This window comes from Pezoporus occidentalis, unplaced genomic scaffold, assembly GCF_034315485.1.
Source record: "Pezoporus occidentalis ecotype Australia unplaced genomic scaffold, CSIRO_AGI_Poc_V1 ctg2, whole genome shotgun sequence".
Classification (NCBI taxonomy): domain Eukaryota; kingdom Metazoa; phylum Chordata; class Aves; order Psittaciformes; family Psittacidae; genus Pezoporus; species Pezoporus occidentalis.
In genome coordinates this window covers 16,269,453-16,285,325 of record NW_026913855.1, presented here as the reverse complement: position 1 = coordinate 16,285,325, position 15,873 = coordinate 16,269,453, and the positions used below count along the sequence as shown (strand labels likewise).

The following is a 15,873-nucleotide window of genomic DNA, read 5'->3' as shown; positions in this document are numbered from 1 at the left end:
TGCCTCACCACCCTCACAGAGTCTTAATCTGAATCTACCCTCTCTCAGTATGTTACCCCTTGTCCTATCACTACATGTACTTGTCAAAAGCTCCTCTTCAGATTTGTAGGCCCCCCTCATGTACTGGAAGGCTGCACCTAAGGTCTCCCTGGAGCCGTCTCCAGGCTCAGCAAACCCAACTCCCTCAGCCTGTTTTCACAGGAGAGAAGACAGAGAAAAACTCTTTTACTGAAGGAGCGTACACGACATCACTATGCTTTGTTAATGATTCAGCCAGCCCTCTACCAAGACCAGCAGATGGTGCATGGTGGGCAGCAGTGCTCCCTGTCTCAAATGACAGGCGCTCCATACCATACATACAAACCACCCGGCTTGTATGTACTCACCTAGTATTGCACTATTAAGTACAGAGCACACAGGTTCTCTTTGTATTGGGTCAAGCTGATTTCCAACAGGGCTGCTCCAAGGATCCGAATACGCAAGTAAACTGAATGCATCCTGTGGAAAGATGATTTTTATTACATCTTGCAGCTATATGTTACTACTGAGCACAAGGACTATTTTCTTCACCCATTCTGATTCAGAATCACAAAGGTGATTGTCAGTGACCTTCATCAGTACAAAAGGATAAAAAGAAATGTAACAGGACTTGTGCCATTTTGAGTAAGCAGTGTTTTTCCCCAACAGAAAGACAACGGGAGTGGTATTTTAGTACGTGATGGGGGAAAAGAAAACAAACTGAAAACTGCATGCAGTCAGTCTTTGGCAGGGGAGTTCTCTTCCAGAGCCATCTTAGATCAAGGTAAACAGATCAGTATCAAAGACAGCACATTCTGGGCATCTGTATCAATCCTCTTTCTCATGGATCATCATTAGAGCTGAAAACAGCACTTTGTTTCAAGAGGCCAAGTTAAATGGCCAGAAATGAGACAAAAGTGCTAAATTTATCTCTGGGTTTAACTGTAGCACAGGCATGAAAGTATCTTCCCTGTGAATGCCCTACACAGGCAAGCCAGGAGACAGTGCTGTATCACAGCTGACTAGGACACTGCTCTCAGACCACAACACCAACAAAATGGCAGCAGTTAAAGCAGCACAGTACTGCCATGCCCCATGCTGTGGGAAGTTTCTGCAGGGCAGCACAGTTATTCCACTTAATGCCACAATTTCCAGATTAAATATACCTTGAGCATCTTCTTATTCGCCGTGTTTTTCCCACATTCTCTTCTTAGTTGCTCACTCATGGCTTGCAATTCTCTTCCAAAATGGATCATCCTTTCGATGGCTGCCTGGCTGCCACCACACAGCTGACGTCTCAACTGACTTGAATCTACTTCTGCAAAAATGACAGCGTCATCATCACCCCAACAGAGCAAACAATAACTATCTATGGATCTACAGAACCTGCACTGATTTCACTTGAAAGGCACGTGTCTTCTCGGAGAGAACACCAGGCCAGAGACCTTGGCATAATGTATCCCTGCTCCAAGTACTGCCCAACTGTTCCTCCTATGATCATTAAGAGGCTTATGGTTAACTAAGGGCAAAGGCTGTCTACCTATGCTGTTTATTTTGCAATGCTGAATTTTAAACTAACTTGACCATAAACCAGATTTTACCCTAAAATCTTATGGGAGTTTAAAATTAATGAAGACAACAATAAGTTCTGCTTTTTTAATTCTTTGGCATTGCACTTCTAAAGATACACCAAAGCCAGAACTGATAATAATGCAGAGTAAGATCACCTGAACTCCCAAACAGACAAGATGATGCTCATACTCCTTGTAGAATGTATCAGTTTAGTAATTTTGACATTTCAGGCTTCTTCTGTAATTAAGCAGAACACTGCAATTGATTTCTTTACTCTTTGCTACAATGTTCCCCAGCACTAGTCATTTTAAAAGATACTAATGCAGTTCATGACCAATAAATCAACCCTTGGCTCCTCCTGAAGTTCTGCCTTTTTTAGATTTACAGCTAAAGCAGTCTGTTAAAAACAGACAAACAAACAAAAGGGGCATTTATCCATTCCTTGCTTTCTGTCATCAGTGGAATCAAGTTCTGAATCAGTTTGATGTACATTGTAATTACCAAACCATTCTTGTTCCCAATTTTAACACTGCTCTCTAGTGATATATTCTAACCACTATTTCAAGAAAGGATTTGTAAGGCCTCTTTTACTTTTTTCTTGGATGTGAGCTTATCACCTCTGGAAAAAACCTGCCTACGTAACACTACATACACAGCACTAAGGAGAATATACAGACATTTCAAACGGCAAAAAAAGCACTGAAACAACCACCGAAACAACCACCAAACTCAAACTGTGGGGAGTAAACAATGTAGGCTGAGGAGCCACATTGCTTTTTTTTTTTTTACAAAGGTGAAGCACCCAGAAATCTTCAAGAAGTGGTGTTTGTTGCTGCTCTCCAAACTAGGACATTACTTTCCACAGGTAGAAGCAACTACATTCAAAAGCCAAGCCAAACCAAACCAAACCACAAACAACTCTGTGCCCTGTGCAGCCGCTTCACGTCTGTCACGGCAAGCCTCTGTGGAAAAGGCTGCAAGAGAGTGAGAAAGTGGTTTGTTTTCTCTGTCACAGAAGTGAGGCCTTGTTATTAGCCAGTTGCAGAGCATACTGCAGGGAACACAGGCTGGCAATTTGCATCTCCCCCCTCCAGGGCTGTAGCAGAGTTACATTTGCTTCTCAACAGCTTGCTGGTATTTACCAGCAAAGCTGCATGAGCAGCTGCTTGTCAGAACTGTTCTTGGGGTTCACAGGTGCCTGTGAGCACTGCTGCTTTCTGAAAGTTTACCAGTGATGCCCCAAGTCACACATTTAATTTAAACTACCTATTAATTGATGCCTGTTTAAATCAATTGTTTGAGAAGGCAGTTCTACAACTGCAGAACCAGCTGCACTTCTTCAGATACAGCCAGCAATAACGACCACTCTCTGAGCTCCAGCCTGCTTGCACTGAAGTGATCTGACTGCATGGTAGCCGACAGAGTCACAGTACCTTTTCGTGGTGCACTGACAATCAGAGGGTATTTAAACTCACTTGTCACTGACTAAACAGGTATGGCTGAGTGTAAAGCAGGTTAAGTGAAACAAAGTTATTTTTTTAGACCACAACTATGTAAATCAGGATACTTGTTTTCGGCAGAAAACAGTTTTTTTTTAAATTTATCTCAGTTCCCAAACATGGCTCTTTTCTTGAGCATCTCATATTTGCACTTTGAATTCTTTAATATAAGTGATATGAAATTTCTACCCTTACTGTCGAGTGCAAAGGTGCCATGAGAACCAGGAGTGCTAAAAGGTCTAAGGAAGAGGGAGCAACAACCTGCTGACCCTAATCCAGGCATCCTACACAACAGGATGTTTCTTCTCTTTCCTTCAACAGAGACACTAGTTTCAATATCCATGAGCTAACCAGTTTCCCCTGTTGTCACACTGGCACTGAACCACCTGAATTAGTGGTTGTAAGATTTATATCTAACAGTGACAAAAAACAAAAAATTAAGATTTGAGCTGATGTTCCTAATTTTCAAGGTGGGAAGCATTGCAAGTAAAAACATAACCTTGTTGCCATCACTTAATAAAAATGTAAGAAATATCACTGCAGACCCATTTCTGTGTCACATTCTTCCATTTCGTGATCATGTTTAGAACTACCATTTAGGAAGCCATTGGATGAAGTCTCAGCAACCCCATTGGAGTAGTGATCTGTTTCCATGTCTACGTCATTGCTGCAAAGAGAGCAATAAATAAAAGTTTTACTCATATTTAAGCACTTAAGAGTTATCTTCTTCACGACTTCAGCATAGTACTTCCTCATCTTGGCTACTGAAAAGCTGCTCTTAAATATTACAAAGTTTGAGCACAGTTTTTTTTCCGTAGCAAGTGGCACTACCAGAGCGCCGGGGACATTTGAAAGTGCTCTCTACTAACATTACCACTCAGTAAAAGAACATTTTCATCACACTTCAGGAATAACTTCACACTTCCTGAATACATACCAAAAAGTTCATACCTTGTTCATACATCTGTATATACAGCTGTACATAAGGCTGGAGAAAATGCATTGAGAAAATACAGTATTCTCACCTCAGAAAGCAAACAAAACCAACCCAAAAAACAATCCACAGTTAACTTTAGATACAGCCTACTTTGAGAATATCACATTTAGATAAATAATTCTTTTACAAAAGCCTCGAGCTCTTATTTACCTCTCATTTACTCTCACTGGAATGACAGGGGAAAATGAAATAAAACCCAAAGCAAACACTAAGTAAGCCATGACACTGAAGAGATACTCGGAGGTAAATTCAGAGTATACAACTGCTCACCACACTTTGCTCATAGCAGGTCACAAAAGCAATGTTAGAAAATGCCAGCATGGTTTTGGGGACTGAGTTTTCTTTGCCCGTTCTATTTTGACATAGAGAATGACAACTGAAAACCTCTTTCGAGACCAAAAAGATTCAATTTGAAAGCTTAATATCTTGCTTCTAAGCAACCAGTTATATCCAGCTTCCTTTGAGGAAGGAAACCACAAGGCCTTTCTGACTGGACAACACTGTGGCCAAGGAATTGTCTTACTCCTGTGAAAAACCTTAAAGTTGCCTGGACACTGCCAGACTTCGTGGCAGAGGCAACTGCTGTTGCAAACACAAATCACGAAGTAGTAAATTGTTACTCTTACTTTCTCCCCCACTATCATCACTATCCAACTGAAATACCTTTTGTTAACACTACTGCATCATTGCATCTTAGGTGGTAGTTTTGGGAATCCATCTTGGCCAAGTACTGTTGTATTTCACACCAAATGAGGCTCTGCTGCATCTCTGCAACCCAAAGCTTAATATTTACTGGCTATGAATAACTGTATTAACCCTGGTTAATACATCTATTTTCATTCTCTGAATCAAATGTATTTGCACAAGTGACAATGGCTGGAGCAGACAAACAATTCTTGTGTGTGCAATGGAAGGGAGTCCAGATTTCACATGCATCTCAGTTGTGTGTACTTTGCAGATACCGCCACAAATGCAGAGTATCTGGAAAACATTTCATCACCTGCCTGCAATGTTCTTAAGTCAATGTCGGTGGCTTAAATTAAAATCCCAAGAGCCAGAGAGCTAATCGTCATTAGGGAGTGCCAGAGAGTTAATCTTCACTACACAACTTCAAAACTGACCATAAACAGATATAAACAAGGTAATTTATTTTTGTCCATTGCATTTCTTTAACCAAACAGGAGAAAACAGGTGTATTGAGCTTGAAAAGTTAAAACAAAACCAAAGCACACTAGAGTGATCGTAAGGCTTTGGCCCCTTATACTAAATGTTTTAACTGTCCTTAAGAAACTGAAATCACATCAGAACTCACTGACACAACTCTTCTCTGTGATACAAGCACATGGACAACACAAGCCTTAATGCAAGTTAGAAGCATCTGAAGTTTATTCACCTGGAATAGCTGTTAACCTGCTGTGATCTTGATACATTTATGTTGTTGAGCTCTGGTACATTCAAGTTGGCAGTCATGTGTTTACTGTGACAGTAAGATTGATGCGCTTTATTTGATATTACTCCATTACTGCAACTACTTTCAAAGCCTGAAAGAAAGTTTCAATAATTGTAATAATCTACAAACTTACATGTAAGTACCCATCTACAGACGTGAAGTAAGTACACTGGCAAATCTAGAGTTTACTGACCAGGAACAAATAAATGCAAATACTTAGCCCCCATGATTCAGGTATTTGATCCTCTAAGGCTTCTACAGTGCAGATGTTAAGCATTATTTAACAAGTACTAACACATACATGAGAAGGTTTTCCAGTTGTACTTACAACCAGGAAAACTGAAAACTGCATCAACATACAATGATTTTTTTTTAGAACTTGTACATTGTTTCTAAAGGTCTGAAGATCTTTTCTAGGCCACAGTAATGATTATGAATGGAAGCAGACATGCATCTTCCTAATTCCCAATCACATAATTCTCTTGATAAATACGCAGTAAAATTCAGTGCTGAAAATACATGTTGCTACACTTAAACACTACCTCCCTCCTTCCCCATATAATTATTTTAATTGTTATTATTGTGCTTTGCTAAATGAAATTACACCATGCTGTGAAATTATGACGTCTGGCTAAAATCTCTTCTGACCCTTCTAAAATGTAATCACGACACTACTATTTGAAGCAAACATGTAATTACCAGTTCCATCAAGCCCAAAAGCAAGGGCTCCCTAGTATCTTATAATATAGAAACAGGTCCCAGGAAGGGCTTCTTACAAACAAAAGAGTTGCTGCCACTCAGGAAATCCCAAGCCCCAATTCTAATAATACATTCATCAACTTGCTTATTAAGTGGTGCCTCTATTTTCAGAATTAGAAAGTTACTTTCTACCATACATCCCAACAACCACCTGAAGAACAAACACAAAGTGTGAGTGGACCTCTACTCACACACCATAGCGGTCTTGACACAGCAGAGAAGCAAAGCTGCTGCCTTGCTAAGGGCAGCAAGTATTCTGGTGACCAGGCTACACTGGCTTCCTACCCAATCCGACTGAGAGAAAAATGAAAGAGAGCCCCAAATACAGTTTGGATTTAAGAACGAAACAGAAGTGAAAGTTGATGTTCTCTACTACCTTAAGAGTCCTGGGTTCAAAGACTACACATTCACGTACCGTTTCAGTATGTCCAAATTCCTCTCTGCAGAGGTGCTTTGGAAGGGATCTCCCCCCAGAGGAACGGGGCAGCTCTGAACATTCATTGGCTTCCCACTGAAGCTTTACCACCACTGAGGCGCTCTCAGAACTCTTTCAGCTGTGCAGAATAAATATGGCTGCCAGCAGAAACTCTTTTACCAGAAGCCAGGTGGTGGCATTTGGTATTTCCTACACAAGAGCAAGTGTTCCTACTATTCCCTAAACACCACAGGAAATGGATCATATACAACACTTACTGGACTGAAATCACCTTGCCCAAGCCTTAAATTGTCATCGAAAGGACACAGAAATTTGTGTCGGAGCCTTCCATCTCCTAGAAGCAAGCTCTTCTTAGAACCAGTGGCAACCTACTTTGCAAACCATTAGTAAAACCAAGAGCACATGCAAAAAAGATTCGTTTCTATTTATACAATTTCCATTTCCCCAGTGACTGAGAAATGCCTATTTTAATAACAAAACTATAATTTTATGCAAAGCATTCAGTATCAACTCTTAAGTAAAACAAATTGTCAGTCTTGTGAGTATCTGTTGACTTCTCCTAACACTTCATTGTAAAAAAACCCAGAACCTCCATGGTGTGATATATTCCCCACATTAGCTTACCAGGAAAGTGCGTGCTGCTCCCTTTTCCTGTTGCCAAATTGTGAATATTCATTCCATGGCTGGGACTCATGCTAGGACTACTGAATGATCGTGGGCTAACAGGGTAACTATCTTGAGATTTTGGACTGTGGCCTCCCAAACACCGCACTTCACTGTCTGTACCATTCACCATCTCTATGAACTGGCGCACCCTAAACAAAAGGCAAAAAAAGTTAAGCTAATAAAGCAACTTACATATTTCAATTTACCAGTGACAGCAATGATTTAATTTTAGTGTTAAATACACAAAAAGTCTGACTCAGCAAAATGCTGGATGTCAGTTACCCCAATCATCAATAAGATTTGGAGGATTCAGCCAAAAATACACAATTACAAAGTCTGTGAGGGAGGAGAGCAGGAATATTATCCTTCAAGAACAGACTTTGTCAGTAAGTCCTCAAAGTTCAGAGAGCTGAACTGTATTTTCTTAACTATTTTATTTTATTGGCGGGGCAAGGTTATTTCTTGAGAAGGCTATGTCATTACCTTGTCATGTCTGTCATTTCTCTCAAAGTAAATGAGAATATAGTTTTGACTGTCTGGAACAGTAAGCTTTGAATAACTCTTAACATTAAGCACTTGCACTAGAAAACAGTCTGAAAAGCAAGCTCACAATACAAACCTTCCCTTTAGAGGCTGTTGCTCTTTGTCAATTTTATTTTAGATAAGGAGGTTTTGCTATGGACTTTAAGGAAGCTCACAACTGCTGCTTTATGTTTTAGGCTTGGATAGCCTCAATAGAACAGGCAAATTTAGATAGACAGATTGAGAGAAATCTAACACAGAATTGATGGTTTTGAGTGAAGTCTTTCATCAGAATGTTCGCATTTTGTGAATTCTTTGGTAAGTCTGCAGTACTACCACATGAATTCTGTTCAGCTCTTAAGCGTGACAGACTTCAAACACATTCCAAGTTACTTAACACTGAAATTGAAGTGCTTTGTTCTTATAAGAGATAAGAGATTTTTTTTCTGGAATCTTTAACACTACCAACGTGATTCAAAATTCTGGAGGATCAGCGCAGCTGGCAAGTGAAAATGCCAGAATGAAGGTGACTATTGCATGCCTGGGAAGCCAAGAGAACTCTTTGGGATTATGGAATTTCCGCAGTATTAGCCAGTGGTTTCTAGTAAAGTGACACGGAGTGAAACAGCTCATTTAAACTGGTCTTTAAAGTCAGTTACGCATTTGGAGGAACAGATGAACTTATGCCAACAGGACTCTTAACCTTCTTCAAAATGACACTGTATCAGTTTGCAGTTTAAGTTTTACATGACGGCCAAACTGATTGATTTTAAAAATTACAAAGCTTAGTTCTAGAAAATAAGTCTACAGCGAGATGTGAATTATGCTGCAGAACAGGACCTTGATGACAAAACCTAAACATGTAGCAAATAATATAGCATAAAAAAAGTGAACTATACACATTTTCTAAAAAATGCTGCTTAACTTTGTTTAAATTTCTGTGAAACCTTTAAACGAGTAACTGTCTTGTCTCAGAAGGTACTGTGCCATCTATAAACACACATCTGTATAATTTGAAGACTCACTTTAATGCAAATAAGAGATTAGGATTTCTTTCTAGTAAACTTGGATACAACTGTTGTGTTGTTTCAATGGCTTCTCCCATTCTTCCTGCTAAAACCAATTTCTGAATTCCTGTTCACCAAAAAACAAATAAGAGATTAGGATTTTTTTCTAGTAAACTTGGATACAGCTGTTATGTTGTTTCAATGGGTTCTCCATTCATCCTGCCAAAACCAACTTCTGAACCTCTGCTCACCAAAACCAACATCAGTTAAATGGACAGCTATGGATTAATACATGTAAAATAACAATTAAAAGACACTGCAACCATCAATCAACAAGGTTTTTTCCTTAAAAAAAAAAAAAGTGTAAAGAAAGATCATGCTTCCTCAAAATATTTGATAGGAGAATTTAAGAACTGCACTCAGCCTGCATATATCTAGGTGAGCACTCAGTATTTTTTTTTTTGCCAGCATACATCTGCTTTGTAGTCAGACTGCACACTTAAATTAAGATTGCAGACACTCTTCTGCTATCTCATTTTCATGCTTTTACGAATAAACACAGTCCGAACTATCATCACCCAAGAATATCCAAACTTTGTCCCACTCCCACAGGTTCAATTTTGACTAAGAAACCCAAAATTTAGTCTCTCTCACCTACAACACACACTTCCAGTCAGGTTGCAGTTGACTAAACCTTTCCATACCAGTCCCTGCATTAGTTGATGCTTATATTGCTGTAACTTAGCACAACTTGCGAACAGCCTCACAGCTCTATCCACCAACAGAGAAACTGATCCAGAATGAAAAACAGCCCAAGCAATGGGTTATTTTTCAACCAGAGCAGTTTCCCCATGTGGTATGTCATGCAGTCACACAAATGCTTGTGTTGTACAGCAGGGATTTCAACAAACAGGGGAGGCAGTGTTTCATCAGGCTGCCAAACAACACTGCCACAGCAAGTTAGAACCGAATTGCTGTTAGTACACTTTGTCCTCTTCCCCCTCACATCTGTAAGCAGGAAAACTCAAATCTGGTTTAACTTACAAAGCATTCTCTAAACTCTACCCCTTTTCAGTTAAGATAAAAACCTAAACGTTTGTCAAGGCTGTTTTATATTCCTGCTTGTGACTGACCATTAGCTCTCACAAACACTCCTTTAGAGACATTACATACATTTGTTTAAGACAGATCACAATTTTCCATTCAAGAGAAAGACAACAGGTAATTTATCACATTCTGTTACATCAAACAAGTTCCAAAGCGTTAGTGTGGAAGTTGTTCTTAACCAGATGTTCATATGCGTGTAACTTTACAGCAAAAAACTGTACTATGTAGTAGTGCTGAAAGGAAATTCTACAGTGATGCTTAGGAGAAAGCTTTAGGTAATTTTTGTTTAAGGGAGGTGAAAAAGGATGCAACATGCTTTCCATCCTTACTTTGTCTATTTTTAATGGAAGCTAATTCTTCTAGCACAGTCTGGTCTGTGGATCTGGCGAATGCCTCTGCTGTTGCACAGTATCCATGGTGAACTAAGTAAGATGATACCATTCTAAAAATAAACAAAAACAAAACCCAGAAACACACATTACATACAAGTACAGAGATCAAGAGCTGCTTGAATGTAAAAACCTTTTTTTCTTAAAAAAAGTGACTGAATAAATAATTCTACTTGAAATTCGGAAACTTCCGTACAAGTCACACAAAAGTAACTCAGTGAAGGGCCAGTACCTTCTTCAAATCACTGCGCAGAAAAACCATTTTAAAAAAATCAATGTCTCATTTGATTACGGTGAATTCTGAATTAAAATGATTCATCACCCAAAAGCAAGCTCAATTAAAACAGTACCTGCTAATTGTCTTTTTTTGCTCATGACATACACTGAAGTTAAATATCTGCACACTAATTACTTGTTTTCACTGAAGAAATAAGAAATGCAAAGGCACACCACCATATTTCCAAGTGAGACATTAATGAGCCACAACTTAACCTGGCATGCCAAAGGCTGAGAACACAAAGGGAAATTTCCAGAGCCCAATGTATTAAAACCGTCCATTAAAATCACATCAATTTTTTTAAACTCCCCAATGCACACGAGATAGGGCAAATCAGAATGGAAGGCTTACGCTCATCATTAGGAACTCTTAATTATTAATGATGCAGAGAACTCCTCCCCATGCTCAAATTTATAAATGTTTATCAACCTGTTAAGAAAACCATTTGTACTAGGTTTTAATACTATCTGTGCTTTTTTTTGCACAATAATTACAATGCTTTAAAGATTTCTGGAATCATGCAATTAATAACTTCTTTTTTTTTTAAATTAACAATATTCAAAGTCTTACTTCTGAATCATTGTTTGCCATTCTCCTTCTCGATCTCCTATTGGAAATCTGTCAATCTGCGCTTGAATTTTGGTTCTCCATTCTCGCATGTAGTCTTCAATATCAAATACAAATGGGTGCTGTCCAAAATTAGCATCCACAACCTCTCCTGGTGTCTGAAGCCCTACTGTAGGGTACAAGTTTGGCTGCAAGAAATTTTTTAATTAGCTTTTTCCTCTTATTCTAAATGCCCCACTTTCCTTTTTTTTTTCATCCCTATAATAATATCCCCACTGCTACCAGTAGTGGGATGCAGCAAGTACCTCTGGATCATCCGTCCAGCAGTTAAAGCAACTTCGACCAATCCATCAATACAATGACTAATTTTATTCCCAGTAGTCATAATTACTTTTTTGTTTTTACTGTGAAATACGAGAGCCTGACTGACCATTCTTTTTCTAGTCAGGAAATTAACTTTTTAAACTGTGCTAAAGTTTACAACTTCTGGTTTCAATTTTACAAGATACTCAACACCAATTTTTAAATTACTTTTAAAGACCAGCCTTTTTCTTTTAAAAAGAGAACAAAAATTAAACTTACAAAGTGGGCCATTTTCCTTTTGGGGTGAAATACTTAAAACATCGCTGAATTTTAGTGGTAAGAACTGACAGGATAGAGAACTCATTAGCCTCAAAGTCCAAGTGTAGCGCCTAAAAAGAACTGTGACAGTGCATTGAAGTTCTCAGGAATTCCTGGACTTGTATCTACAAAAAGACTTTAAAGCATTTATTGCTGTCTCAGTTTAATTTTTGCCCAGAGATCAGGTCTCCATGCAAATCTGAAATATGCCAAATACGAGAAAACTAAAATCTGCCTGCTGGGATTCACATAACTTTCTTAAATGCACCTAAGCACCTCAGCAATGGCAATGCAATCAGTTGGGGTTTTGGGTGGGTGGGGTTTGTTGCTGTTTTTTATTTATAAATACACTTACATCATATTTACACTGCAATCAACAACGGCATGGTATAATGGTACGCTGATCTACAGAACTATATGCTACATAAATTAAAGCTATCAATAAACAAGTTACCAACAATGCAGATCAGTAGGAACACTGAAGCTCTGTGAAATTAGTCTGGTTGTTAAAAACCATGCCCAAACCAAATCCTGCCACTTCCCTGCCACCCCTTTAAGAAACCTTGCGCACAGTGTTACCTAGTCCAGACTAATCAACAAAGCACAGGTCTCAGATCTTTTAATCAGATGAAAACAACTGATTCTAATGAGGAGGGGTCTAGGTTCAAACTTCAGATTACAGTGTCAGTTTTCCTGTGCTGGTACCACGTGCTATCAAGGAGCCCTGCTGGTTATCACACAGGTCCAGGACAGCAGCACCCAACCCTGTGGTGCAGCTGGGAGGTGTCCTGAGTTACTGACTTTATTTTTCCTTAATATTTGTCCTTGACTCCTAAGGCCATAGCAAATGGGAGTCACTGGCCAGATGGAAATGGATCACACACTTCACCCTAACCAGATTAAATGAGAAATTAAGTGGATGAAAAAAAAAAGATAAAAATCCAACAACAAACAATCAGAAGTGCAGCAGCTGCTGGTACCAGTGGCATGTAGAACACATTTCTAACAACTTCAAGGAAATTACAATTTAATTGACTGAAAAGCCAGACAACTTCAGGTATCCCCAAGCTTGCTTTAAAAAGCAACAAACCAAAACTTTTGACACGTTTGACCTGACAGAGTAAACAGTATAGAGAAAGATTTTGAAAATTAGATTATCAAGGATGAGTTACAGTCATCATGTGTTACTTATCATGTGTTACTCATCATGAACTACTTAAGCCAGCCTTTCTGTGCATGATACACAGCTGAACACACACGTGCATCGTGCTGGTGTTTAATACAGCTTCCACTTTGTATGTAAGGCCTGTATATATCAAACAAAGTACGTAACAACTACTTGTATGCATTATTTCCTGCTACACTTCCATTAGAAGTGCCTGTCAAAACCTGAAAAGAAAAACCCCTGTGAAAATCAGTTTAAAAACAAAAAAAAATGGCTTTGGTTAACAAATCACCACTTAAATGGTGAGGAAAAATTTATGATATTAAAATGGTTAAAATGATTATCGCTGTACTTCCAAGACACACAAGGTAAACACAAGTTACAACTGAAACATTTGTTTATAATACAAAGGAAAGCTGTTTGAAAATGCACTTCTCTTACCGGTAGATCTGTGAAAGCGATGCCTGTAATGAAGAGAAAATTAAGATGAATTTTCATACGTCTGGATTCTTGCCTCATTTTCTTAAGTGTATCATTACATGTTCAGAAAACTCACCCAAACTATCTCGGAAATAAGTAGTTAAGGATAGTGACATCAGTGATGCATAGGCACAACTGATGTGCTTGAGTAATCAGAGCAATATTGGCAAAAAGTAGCTGTCATCCAGAAGTATTCAATTTGCCCTCAATTTTTCAACAGAGGACATAAGATTTACCAAACATCATGCAGATACACAGATTAGAAAGTATGAAAATTCTGGCTACAGAATAGAGGCACAATAAGAATATCTGAAGATATTTCTTCACTTGCATGTCTTGATGCTGCAACAGCAAGATTTAATGGCGTCTTTTCTTGTTTGCTATTACTTTTCTTCACAAGTACATATGATCTTTACATGAGTAGCAAGTAATACTCCGAACCAGTATGGTAAATGTTTCATTCTAATCCACACCATGGCATTTTGGTTTTCAAATAGAGTAGCTTATTATCTTGTTGTGTTATTACAAGCATCCATCTACCACTAAAACCAAGGCAATGATTTTACTGTCTCAGGATTAGAGAAAAATCTGACCTCTATACACTTCATGAACTTCATGCAATTTTAGAGGAGGAAGTGGGGGAGCTTTCAGTTAAAAAGTAAGTACCGGGAAATCTCCTTCTGGCAGAAAAATGATAATAGTATTTCAGCATTTCCTTTACTGTTGCAAGTATTTCTTTGAATTTATTTTTTCATAAGTGCATAATGACCGAAATCCACTTATCCCTTCAAACTCTTATTTTGTATGATTGAATTTTCAAATTTAAGATTAAAAAAAAACAAAATTTTTAACCTTTGGTCCTAAATTCCACCTCTTCTTTCCATCTCCATTCTTAACCAAGATTGCAAACATCAAGAGCATCTGGATTCCTTACTCATGTCTTTGATACAAAAAATATAAACCGAATCCATTTCCTCCCATCACATCTCAAAGCTAACATGTCACTCATCACCTGTCCACACCCTAACTTTTTATAAAGTTCCTGTTCGGCACATTTTGACATCCAACTTGCCCTTTTCCAAAGTAACCATGGCAGTAGGCAAGACATATAAACGATAACTGATGACTAAGTGACATCTAGGTATTGGGGGGGGGGCTTAGTTTCCAGGTTTGTAGGGGTTTTTTTGGTGGTGGTGGTGGATTTTTTTTAACCCAGAACTTCACACTTGCGTAAATAATTGCTTAGCCCGTTTTGTAGCGTCAAATTCCAAGCTGAGCCAAAGATTTCCAATACTCTAAGACTGCATCTGTGGCCCGAAGAAGAAACATAAATGTCCTCCAAGTCACGATCATACAAGAATTCTGGACAAATAGCAGAAACAACTCTGCAAGACAGCCACAAATTCTAATTTATTTTCTCCCCTAAACAATTTCTTTCTCCCCTTAAGAATCAATTTTCCTCTGCCAGAAATTCAAACTAGCAAAGCCCACCACAGCAGAACAGCTGTCAGGTTTCCTTCTGAAATCCATCAAGTGTGTGTCAAACTCTTGTCTATGACAGATGACATCTTACTAGCCTCTCCTCATCTATGCCATTCTGTTCTCCTCTAAAGAGATTTTAAGCACTTGGAGTGACCTTTTTCATATTTGGCCTAATCCAGTCTGCTTTAAGACTTCCACTAGAAGAGAAGGTTTCTGCTCCTCCCTTCTTCACTCGTCCATGCATATGACCAGAACTGTAGTCAGAAAACCACTGTCTTTTTAGTTGACCAATGATCTGATGCAACCTACCTGCAGGTACACTGCTACTAGTTCCAAAACGGAAGTTCAGCTTTAATCCAGTTAAAGTTGGGGTAAACAACAACATGAACCTATTGTCTTCCATTTCAACATATACCCTGAATCAGGGCCTAAAGACACTACTACACAGTGCATGGTTAAAGTGTACCACTGCCACAGTGTATTAAGCGCAGGTATATACACTCATTCAATTTAGAAGAAACATTAAATTATGATAGAATCACGGAAGTAATTACTTGGAATTGCCCTTTGGAGACACCTAAGCCCTGATCTGAGCAGAGGCAGGAAAACTCTGAAGTTAAATCTGTTTGCTCAGGGCCTGGTAGATCTTTTTCCCCTTCTTTCTTTACACTCTGTATCTTTGTTCACTAAACTGCACTAAGTCATGGAATTATTACATATACACTGCATCGAAAGATCTTAACTGTACCCCTTCCTTCTGTCTTCAAACTCAAAAATTCTCTTTCAGTCTTTCGTAATACTAAAATTTGCCACAAGAATTTAACAGACTTAATTTTAGCACAACTTGCATAATTCATGG

At 38.7% G+C, this 15,873-nt stretch overlaps 1 protein-coding gene across 6 annotated transcripts in view; it reads right to left on the bottom strand.

The window, feature by feature from the left end:
• Positions 1 to 15,873, bottom strand: part of RANBP9 (RAN binding protein 9) — a 39,861-nt gene that overhangs the window by 1,367 nt on the left and 22,621 nt on the right. For 2 of the 6 annotated variants that reach the window (XM_062617995.1, XM_062618001.1), the window contains exons 5-13: positions 13,494 to 13,516; positions 11,270 to 11,454; positions 10,363 to 10,475; positions 8,945 to 9,053; positions 7,356 to 7,546; positions 5,480 to 5,627; positions 3,635 to 3,756; positions 1,185 to 1,336; positions 387 to 498 (exon numbers count right to left, since the gene is read on the bottom strand). In XM_062617995.1, coding sequence (XP_062473979.1) covers positions 387 to 498; positions 1,185 to 1,336; positions 3,635 to 3,756; positions 5,480 to 5,627; positions 7,356 to 7,546; positions 8,945 to 9,053; positions 10,363 to 10,475; positions 11,270 to 11,454; positions 13,494 to 13,516 — 1,155 coding nt within the window. Of the gene's footprint in view, positions 1 to 386; positions 499 to 1,184; positions 2,565 to 3,588; positions 3,757 to 5,479; positions 5,628 to 7,355; positions 7,547 to 8,944; positions 9,054 to 10,362; positions 10,476 to 11,269; positions 11,455 to 13,493; positions 13,517 to 15,873 lie in introns of those variants that run through there. The other 4 variants (XM_062617996.1, XM_062617997.1, XM_062617999.1 and 1 more) reach the window with 4 other exon arrangements.